Source organism: Belonocnema kinseyi, chromosome 7, assembly GCF_010883055.1.
Source record: "Belonocnema kinseyi isolate 2016_QV_RU_SX_M_011 chromosome 7, B_treatae_v1, whole genome shotgun sequence".
Classification (NCBI taxonomy): Eukaryota; Metazoa; Arthropoda; class Insecta; order Hymenoptera; family Cynipidae; genus Belonocnema; species Belonocnema kinseyi.
The window spans coordinates 50,833,780-50,845,433 of NC_046663.1; the positions used below are offsets into that span (position 1 = coordinate 50,833,780).

General features: G+C 28.7%; 1 protein-coding gene across 1 annotated transcript in view; it reads right to left on the reverse strand.

The window, feature by feature from the left end:
• LOC117176453 (regucalcin-like) overlaps positions 1-11,268 on the reverse strand; it is a 12,466-nt gene extending 1,198 nt beyond the window's left edge. The window contains exons 1-4 of the mRNA XM_033366694.1: positions 11,157-11,268; positions 6,020-6,159; positions 4,434-4,640; positions 3,228-3,443 (exon numbers count right to left, since the gene is read on the reverse strand). Of these exons, the coding sequence (XP_033222585.1) occupies positions 3,228-3,443; positions 4,434-4,640; positions 6,020-6,155 (559 nt within the window). The 5' untranslated portion in view covers positions 6,156-6,159; positions 11,157-11,268. The remainder of the gene's footprint in view (positions 1-3,227; positions 3,444-4,433; positions 4,641-6,019; positions 6,160-11,156) is intronic.
• Between the last annotated feature and the right edge of the window lie 386 nt (positions 11,269-11,654).

Here is an 11,654-nt window from a genome sequence, read left to right on the forward strand (position 1 = left end):
AAGTAAAGTAAAGTAAAGTAAAGTAAAGTAAAGTAAAGTAAAATAAAATAAAAAAATAAATAAAAATAAAAAAATAAATTTTTTGAAAATGCATTAATCTTTAACTGAAGAAGATTAATGATTTCACAACAATTATTTACCCGAAAACAAGTAATGGGAGGTAGGCAAAGGCTGACTAGTACAGGCGGTTACCACTAGAAAACATCGAACACAACTACCCCCCGTGATAAAAAATGTTTTCAAAATGAGAAAACTACCTTGAACAATGCAAACATGATTTAGGGCTTCAAATTAATCACAGGAGCTTTGAAAATTTCCCCCTTTTTATAATTTTCCCAAACAACCACCCTTCAACGTCAATGTATGCGGCGGAACATGTATGTATGAAAAAAGGATAAAAAATAATAAAACTCATAAAACACTGATAGTTAATGTTTTTTGCTCTTTTTGCTCTCTGATAATATATAATACGTTATCTAAAAACTACCCCTAAATCACACATACCTACCCCTCGTGGTCAGAAACTGGTTGAAAGTTTAAAAAACCAGCTTGAACAAGGTAAAAATGATTTAGAACTCCAAATTAATAACATGAAATTAGAAAATTTCCCTCTCATTTTAATTTCCCCAAAACTACCCTTCTACTTGAACGTATGCAGCAGAACATATATATGTCTGAAAAAGCAATAAAAATAATCAAACTTAAAAGGCACTGTCAGTTGATATTTTTTTCTTTTTTTTTACCCTTTCAAAATATTTAATACGTTCTTGAAAAAAGTACCCCTAAGTCATACTAACCTACCCTACATGACACTTGAAAATTTCCTCCTCTTTATAATTTTCCTGAAAAACTACCCTTCCACGTGAACGTATACAACGGATCATATATATGTATGAAAAAAGCATAAAAAATAATACAACTTAGAAAACACTGTTAGTTGATATTTGCACACCCTCCCCTTGTCATCAAAAACATTTTAAAAGTTGTAAAATCACCTTGAACAATGTAAAAATGACTTAGAACTCCAAATTAACTTAATGACACTTTAAAATTTCTCTCTTATTATAATTTCCTAGAAAACTACCCTTCCACGTGAGCGTATGCAGCGGAACATATACATGTATAAAAAAGCATGAAAAATAATAAAAGTTAGAAAAAACTGATAGTTGATATTTTTTGGGTAGCAGTATTATAATTAGAGGGAAATTTTTAATTATCATGTAATTAATTTGGAGTTCTCAATCATTTTTACATTGTTCAAGGTGGTTTTCTATCTTATAAAACGTTTCTGATCACAAGGGGTACGTATTTATGACTTAGGGGTAGTTTTTCGGGAACGTGTTATATATTATCGACGAGCAAAAAAAATTGACTTAGAGGTGGTTTTTGGGGTAGTATTAGAATGGCCTAAGGATGCAAAGTACGAAAAAAATTCTCAGAGAGAAATTACAGCGTTTGAAAATTCCTACCAAATGTCTTTTAAACATTTTCCAATAGGGATCGTAATTTTATTTTTATTTATCGTAAGTAATATGCAGTAAATAATAAATTTCAATATTACCCTAAACGACGCGAGATACATACAAAATCGAATAAAAGATTTGTACGATATTTTTCTTGATCCATAAAAAAATGATTTCAAAACCAATTCCCAATTAAAATGACTGAAAGAAACAAAAATTCCATCAACAGATGCCCAAGTATTGCATTTCTTTATTTATTTTTCTTAATATATAATTTATCAACCAATTATGAATTTTGCTGAAACGATATGGAAGTGTCCAATTAAAAAGAGTGACGTCGAAAGACCGAATTTTTCCGTCCAAAGATGCCCAAATGTTGCTGAAATAATGAGATCCTAATTAAAAGCCTTAAATCGAAAAAAAGCAATTTTTCGTTCGACAAATTTCCTAATAATTCATTTGTGTATTAAATCATAAAATTGATAGAAAAATTATAAATTTTCCTTAAGTTATCATGAATTTCCTAATTAAAAAAGTTGACATTAAAAAACGTGTTTTTCCGTACACGAATTCCTGAATAATGTATTTGTTCATTAAAATTGTTCAGAGAAATCATACAATTTATCAACTTCTCATGAATGTTGCTGAAATTGTCATGAAGTTCCCAACTAAAAAGACTAGCATTAGAAAAACCGCATTTTTCTACCGACAAATGCCCGAATAATGTATTTTTTTATTAAAATTGCTTAAAAAAATTATAAGATTGATAAAAAAATTATGAATTTTGCTAAGATTATCATAAATCTCCTTCTTTAAAAAAAATTGACATCAAAGCAAAGGAATTATTCTGGGGATGAATGCCTAATTACTCAATTTGTTCACTAAATTTGTTTATAATATAAACAATTATAATCTTAAGAGAAAATTTGTTCAATATAAAATTGTTTTCATTCAAATTTCTTGCAATATGACTTTAAAAAACTTATAATTGTGGAAAATCATAGCAAAAATTTTTTCAACAAATAATTTGTTTAGAAAATTTTTTTTTGTACATTTATAAAAAAATTAAAAACCTAATTTAAAAATCAGGTGCAACGATTCTCTCAGAAATCTTATCAGCTTTTTTTAAAAATGTTCTTTGTTTCAACGATATTTGTGGAATGTACGTTATTTTGAACCAAAAAGGTCATTTTTTTCGCACTGTACTAACCTTTATTTAGTAGGAAATTCAAAATATAAAGACGCATATAAATACTGTGATCTCAAAGAGATCTCTTTTTTGTAGATAATTCGCGTTTGGCTTTAAAGTTTAATCGTCATATTAGAAATTAAACTGTAATTAGGGAATTTCGCAACTCAGTGGGCACAAAATTCAGCCACGTTTTCACGACATCGTTTCGACATGTTTACGACAATTTTACGACATTCTATATCTGTGTCGCAATGGTGCCTTTACGGTATCGTAAAAACATCGTATGATCTGACGATGTCTTCACGATATTTTAAAGACACGACACCATAACGACACGGACATAGGGTGTCGTAAAATTGTCGTAAAATTGTCGTAACGGTGTCGCAAAGATGTCGTAAAGACGTCGCCATGTTTTGTGCTCACTGGTAGAGGATTATAATTTTCTTTTAGAACAGATAATTTTTAGCATCTAACGCAAACATGCTATTTTCGTATAAAATTATAATTTATATTTTAGAACAGGGAATAGAGAATTTTTGACCTAAAACGAAAATTTTTGTTGTTAATCTTACCAGTAAATTTTTTTTCTGCCAAATTGTAAGTGAAGGACATGATTCTATTACTCAGACCATCAACGCAGTAGATTCTCTCTATATGGGTAAGATCCCATAGGATTCCATTGCTTACACGAAGTCCCACAAGCCTATGTTGCTCAAGGAGCGAAGGAAACGAAACTGCACCGAAAGTCCACACTTTTCCAAAAACCGGTTCACTCATTCTAAGCGTCCCTGGAATATAATATAAAGTTTTAAATATAATAATTAACCGAGGGGAAACAACTCTGGTAATTTTATGGACCGTACAGTTATTCGAACTAATAATACGGTAAAATCCAATTATAATTCGTGGTAATTACCATCTTCCGCGGTAATCCACTTCTAATTAAAAAAATACAATTTCAATTTAAATTAAACTATTTGCAATGTACATTTGATCTGCCGGATGCAAGAATCAGCCCGACGTTGGAACACGCGTAAAAGTGTTGTAGGCGCGTCTCAAAAATATAAAATTTTCATAATAAAAAAAAATCAATTAAAAAAAGTGCAGAATTGTAGAGCATGAGGAAATGAAACTTTTCTTTATTATAATTTTTTGTCAAACCTTTATTTTTAATAAGAAAAGGGGAATACCGGATGAAAGTTCTTTGAATTGAAGTACTTGTTTCAAAATTGATTTATTTTGTTAAAAACTAACCCATTTTAATAATAATTTGCGCAAGTCCGGCAGTTTTAACGACGCTATAATTTTAGGTAACCCAAGTAACCCTATTAATTGTATTTTTCGGAGTTGTTTCCCCCTTGTATTTAATGCAATGTGATGAGTGGACCACATGACCAGATTTCTACCTGACCAACGTTTTTTTATTTTCTAGCTTATTTTTAAACAAAGTAACACATATTGTTCAAAATGTGGGATACATAATAAGAAGCATTAAAGAATGTGGGTTGGCCCTAAATTTTTATAATAATGAAAAAAATAATTTTCTTAATAATTCTTTTTCTTGTTTTTTCATAATTATTAAAATTTAGGATCACACCAACCTTTTTTGTGCATTTTATTTATTATCCCAATTTTTCAATTAGATGCCGTGCTTCTTGTCAAATTAAGTTACGAAATCAAACATAAAGTGTCGGTGAGGTAGGAATCTGGTCACGTGACCCACTTGTCACATAACTTCAACCTAAAGTAGAAGCTTAAATTCAGTAGATTTTTCTTACAAAAACATACTCCGCCAAAGGGGTCTCCAGTGCCAGAATTAATGAATTCATTTTTTTGCAGGTCGACCTCGGTCATTGCCGCCAATTTGCGACCTGGAAGATTTGTTAAAGTATTCCATTCGACTAATTCAATTTTATTATCATATGCCACCAAAAAGCAATCGAGATGGCCAGCAACCGGAACAGCAAAAAATAAAACACCATTGACTGTGGAAAGAATTATTTTTAAAAATTAGTCGAAACAAATCCCTTAAACCTAAAAAAAAGGAATCCGTAACGTATTAAAATGCAAATAACTCGTTTAAACCTACCCCTCTGATACTAAAAACTTAACCATTTAATTTTTTTTCTATACTCTTTTTACAGATTTTCAACCATTTTGTTAGAAATTCGTTTATTAAAAAAAAATGTATAAAAATATCAACTTCTTGGTTCAAAATTTTTTTTAAAAATAAATTTCTTTAATATAAAATTTAATCATTTCGTTGCTAAATCACGTTTTAAATTAATTTTTTTTTAACTACGAATTTAACTATTTTATTTTTTAACTCTCAGTCAACTATTTGGTTGAAAATTCATGTATCTGTTTTATTTCATTCGTTGAAAATGTAACCATTTCATTTAATTTCGTTCTCCAAAATTGAGAATCAAATTTTTTAACTGAAAATTTAACTATTTTATAATAAATGAAATTTTTTCTCGAAATCTACTTTTTTTTGGTAGAAAGTATACTGCAAAATTGTTCCATTGAATTTTCCTAAGTAAATTAGGAATTTTTATAAACAAATAGAAATTCCTGAAAAACAACCTAATTTTTCAATTTTTTTTGTAGATTAATATTCCTAAGATATTCCAGAATATATTGCAAAAATTTCAAAGTTAATTTACGCTAATTTATTTACGAATATTCAATGGAGAATTTTTTTAGTATACTTTATTTTAAAGTTCGTGATGAACCGGATACTACAATAAATGTTTCACATTTTTTAAAAATACTTTTTTAATACTTTTTTAATTATAAAAAAGCTAATACGATCACTTTATTTAACAGGATTAATTGTCAAATATATATTTCTCGGAAATTATGCATATCATATTGAAATAAAAAATAGGTATTAAATATTTTTAAACAAAAATGATCTCTTCAGTTAAAAGTTCTTCTTTTGGCGGGAGATTTAACCATTAAGCTGAAAATTCGTTTTTTTTTAAGTTGAAAATTAATTTTTTAACCTAAAATTTAACTAATCCACTTTCGGTGGAAAATTGATTTTCTTTACAGGAAAGTTCATATATTTTGTTCAAAATTGTTCTCTTTAAATAGAAAATTAATATTTTTGGTAAAATATTCAATTTCATTGTTAATGAATCATTGCTTGAGTGTACATTAATAATTTTAATTTAAAATGCAATAAAAATAATATTTAAAAGTTTAGCTTTTAAATAAATGTTTAAGTTGCAAATTCGTTTTTTTTTATACTAAAATTAATTTTAAATTGAATTTGGAGTTGTGGCCTGCGAAATCCTAAAAATTCTTACAATTAACAAAAATTCAACTAAGGAATAAAAAATAAAAAGGATCTCGATACCTATGGGGCTGCAAACTGTTTCTCTATGCAATTCATGATATGCACAAAGTTCATTTGCGTGAAAGCCTTTGAAAAAGAGTTGGCGGCTGTGATAGAAGATATTATCTGTTCCTCCGTGTCCATCGATAATCGGCATAACCCTAAGGAATAAAATTTCTTTTAATTGAGAAAAAGAAGGGTGTGAGAATTTTGAAAAAATGTTTGTTACTTTGTAAGTAATTCTGAAAAGTTCGGGAATTTTTAACAGGCTGAACTTGAATTTCAGGGGTTATTAAAAAATTAAGAAAGATGTTCTTATCACAATATCTACCCCTCTCTATTATTGTTGAAAATTGATATTTTCATTTTAAAAATTAAACTTTTTTGCAGAAAAGTTGTCCTGAAAAACAGTTGCAACTGAAAAACGTTTCTCCGTTGGTGATTCAACTATTTTGTTGGATTTTGGAAAAATTGTTTTTAATTGTTTAAAATTTATTTATGCAACTGAAAATATAACCACTCAATTGTAGGTTAAAAATCTAACCATTTATTTTAATGCTTTTCATTGCGAATGAATTATTTTGTTATAAAATTCATATTTTCAGATAGAAAATTAATATTGCTGCTTGAGAAGCATTTCTTAAGTATCACATGCCCTTAAGGCCATGCTATGAGTGGGTCACGTGACTAGATTTTTACCTTACCGACACTTTTTGTATTTCCCAACTTATTTTCACACAAAGCGCCAGATGGAGTTGAACATTTGGGATATTAAATGAAAAGCACTAAGAAATGTTGGTATGATCTTAAATTAGTATAATTATTAAAAAAAATTTTTCAATACTTCTTTCATAATTATTAGAATTCATTACCAGATCAACCTTCCTTAGTGCTTCTTATCTATCATCCCAAATCTTTAATTTGATGTGGCGCTTCGTGTGAAAATAAGTTTAAAAAAAGTATCCCGAGTAGAAATTAAGGTCCCCAGTGGGCACACAACTTGACGTTGTTTTTACGACATCGTTACGACATCGTCACGACAACTTTACGACGTTCTATACCCATGTCGTTAAGGCGTCTTTGCAATGCCGTAAATATGTCGTACGATCTAACTATATCGTAAAGACACTGTTACAACATAGACATAGGATGTCGTAAAGTTGTCGGGAAGGTGTAATAAAGTTGTCGTAAAGGTGTCGTAACGATGTCGTAAATACGTCGTCAAGTTGTGTGCCCACTGGGTCCTTTTTATATTCTCCATTATGCTGAATGATTTCTTTTTTGGATCTCCTTAATACTCGAAATCCTCGTTTGATTCTCTTAGGTGTTATTTAGTACAATTTTAATCCTCTTTGAGTTTCTTAAAATTTTTTGCATTACTTTTCATGTTCTCAGACCTCTCATAACCTCTACAAAATTTAAAGTCCGATTTTAATACTCTATAAACTCTGCAATAATTTAGAATCCTATTTAGAGGTTTCAAATGTAAAATGATGTAAAATGATATTGAAAATTAACTATAGATTAGTCAAATTGACCGCAAACTCAATTCAATATGAAACTCTTCAAATACGTACGATTTCAAGCCGAAATATATTGAATTTTTAACAAAATTATTGGATTTTTATCCAAAAGATATTTTTAACCTTAACAGATGAATTTTCAACACAAAAAGTCGAATTTTTAGGAAATATAGTAATCTTCTTTTTATATTTTAAATCAGAGTTTCAATGTTTTTATAAATAAATAAATGTAATGAACAAAATGGTCCGTTTGTTCTGTATCCAAATTTCTTAAGTTTAATAGAGTAACATTAGGTAAAGATGCTCCAATATTATATAGTAAACAGGAAAATTTATTATAAACAAATTATTTGTTCAAAGAATGTTCCCTATGATCTTCCATAAGGTTGTATTTTTTTCAGTTATATTGCAAGAAATTTTGATATAAACAATGTAGTGATGAAAAAACTTCTACGTAAAATTATCATCGTTAATATTATAAATAAATGCATAAATAAGCCATTTTTCGACTTTTCGAACATTTTTAACGACTTTTTCGTTGTCAAGTACCCAAATAATGCAGAAGTTTATTAAGTTAGTTTAAAATATCATAGAATATATTAAGTAATTATGAATTTTGCTGAATGTATCTTTAACTTCCCGATTAAAAAAACTGACATAAAGAAAACGAATTTCTCCGCCAACAGATGCCCAAGAAATGCGTTTTTATGTTAAATTTATTTTGAAAAATCATAAAACTTATCAACTGATCATAAATGTTGCCGAATTTATTATGCCATTGAAAAAGTATGAAATCGTAATAAAAAAGAATTTTTTATTTGATAAATGTCCCAATAATGCATTTGTTTATTGAATTTGTGAAAAAAATTATGAAATTACATAAAAAATTATTAATTTTGCTAAAATTATCATGAAGCTCCTAATTTAAAAAAATTAGAATCGAATTTTTATTTCAACAAATTCCTGATTAATGGATTTTTTCATATGATTTATTTTAAAAAATCATAAATTTATGAACTGATTATAAATGTTGTAAGCGACCCCCGAAAAATATATTTGTTTATTCAATATGCTTTTTAAAGAATCATAATATTAATAAAAAAATTATGAATTTTGTAAAAATTAGCATAAAGTTTCTTATTAAAAAACATTTACATCGAAAAAAATGCAAATATTTCTGTCGAAAAATTCCTTACTAATCTATTTTTTTCTTAAATTCGTTTGTAATTGAAACAATAATAATTTTTAAAAAAAGTTTTCTAATTATCATGTTGTTTTTATCAAAATTTCTCGAATTATAACTTCAAAAACGTAAAATTTTGGAAAATCGTAGAAAACGTTCTTTAAATAAATAATTTGTTTATAACTTTTTATATTTTTTTATTATATAATATTGGAACATTTAAAAATAATGTTACTTCATAGAAATTAGGCGATTTTAACTATATTTCTGTTACTGAGGAGCACCGGGAGCGTTAAACAATTGAGCGAAGTTTTTCTAACCAAACTTCAAGTGCTTCGATAGCGAAGCGGTTAAAGTGTGAGGTAAAATATACTAGTATATGTAGTTTAGGTAGGGTTCGTATCCTCGGCGAGCGCGATTTTTTAGAGCGTTAAAACATGTATACATTTTTTTTTAGTTATTTTTGTCGAAGGTTGAATTGGCACCATCTAATAAGTATTTCATTAAGTTCTTTTAAGACCCCCAAACAGGAAAAAATAAAAATTTGTGCATATTTTGAGTCGTTAAATAGTACTTGCATTAATATAAATTAAGCTTCAAGTGTGGATCAGTGTGGTAAGGATCTAGTCACGTGACCCACTCGTCACATGGTCTTTAAAAAATTAATTTGCAATCGAGAAGACTTATTATTTTTTACAAAAAAAAAATATCAGAGGAGATACTAAAGTAATAAATGTTAACTAAAAAAACTGCCCGCTTTGAACGCAAGTTTGAGCGCGCCTACGGCGCGCAACTGTTGGTTCTCGCGCTTCGCGCTCTGTCTCCCGCATTCGTGGACACGCCTTTTAAAATCAAAGTTCAACGGACTGACAACTGTAATTTTTTGATTTTGAACTCTCTTTTGTTAAAGCGCTTTCAGCTTTAGCGAACACATTCTCATCACGTATCTCGTCCTTCGCGCTCAATTTGTCCAAAATGTCAAATTTTCTACATTAAACACAACAGTTTTATATTAAATACGATACATTTCTTATGTAACTCTGACTGGGATTGCTTATTCAAAAATTAAAAAATGAAGAGCAAATTATATTTATCATGATTATTTTTAAATTTGTTTCTTATTTTGCTTTAAATTGTATTTTAACGGCTGAAACATGTATAATTTCAATAAATTTATATCATGACAATTTATAATATGAATAAAAATTGAATAATACTAATTCTTATTTCCTGGTTTTTATCATTTATTTTTATTTTTAATCTTGTTTTTTACGATTAAATAAAAAATAATGTGCGTCTGTATATGGTCTAATACAGGGATATACATATACACACACATATATATATAGGGTCCTATATAGGATCCAGTATCCTCTTTCGTCTTTTCTGTCCTTTTTCCAAAAATTTAATTTTTTTATTTTTAATCTTATTTTTTACAATTGAAAGAAAATCTACTTGTCCTGTCTATAAATGATTTATAATAAATTAATAGATTTTTTTAGGGGAACATTTTTTGCCTGTTAATTTTAGTTCAAAAAGCAATGTTTTTCTTTCGTGACTTTTTTCGTATCATGCGTTTTTTGCCTTGAAATGTTTATTTTAGTTTGCTTTTTTGGATTATGAAAATGCTCTAACTCTGATCATTTTCTTTTTATAGAAAAAAGTCATGAGGATAAATTATTTGAGTTTCTTAGTACTATGAATAACTGTTCATAGAATTTTAAAATCTTGAAAAAAAGTGGTTTCAAAATTTTTGAAACGTGCTCACTTTTTAAATTTTGATCTAAAATAGCTGGTTTACGAACTTGGCCTTTATTTCAGGACACTAAAAGAGTATAACAAAGGCCAATCCAATCTGTTAATTCTTTGAAAAGTTATTGTGCTAACAAACTAAAAATCTACAGATACACGCACACACACACAGATAGACAGACGCATTCCTAAAAAACTGTTTTTCGGATTCAGGAGGTCTCAAAACGTGGACATTTGTCAAAAACAGCGGGGGGGGGGGGGCAAATTTTATACAAATCTAATACCTTTTCTTGCTGAGAATGTAAAAAATCTAAAAATGAAATATTGCGTATGATCTTCCAATTGCCCTCTTAAATAATCTTACAAAATTTTAATATCACCCTTTATACAAATTTGTATTGCTGTTATCTCTAAAAGTCTGAAAATAAATTTAGGTCAGGAAATTTTTCGGATTCACATCATTGATCTCCTACGTTCAAGATTGTATTTTTACGTGAAAGAAAAATATATGACGGTGAGCAATAATAAAAATTTGGTGAGATGAAAGACAGAAATTAAGTGAATTCCGAAATTGAAAATTTGTAGCAATCCTGTAATTTTTACATTAATTATCAAATCAAATTTAGTTTTTGGAGGAGAAATATAATAAATTAATGAAAGTTGTGAAATGTGTACAAATATTAGAAGTAATATCACTTACTCGGGCACGTGATGTTGCGAGTTGGGTTCCGCCCCGTGAGGGAAGCCGGGATGGGAGTCGTATGACGAGCTGTGTTGCCAATTGTATGACGAGCTGGGTTGTGAGTTATGAAAAAAGTTTGGTTGCCAATTATTTCCTGAGCCGGATTGACAAATTACCGAAAATGGAAATGCGATAAAAGCACAAATCACCAGAATAATTCTCATTGTTCACGAAATACCTTTTTTATTAAATCTTTGCTTATGAAGTGCGAAAAGAAGGGCATTCTTCTCGAATTTATACTTTCTGGTCTTCAAAAGAAAGAAGGGATGGACAATAAATCCCTTCTATTTTCCAGCTCTCTGACAATCAAATCGTCAAGATTTTGACTACTCATCCTAAAAAGCGGGAGAACTAGGCCACATGGAATGATACATTCTTATTATGTACAACGGCTTTCCTGGTGTCATTCATTAAACAATGATACTTACTTTTTCCCAAGTTTTCAAGAATTCTAAA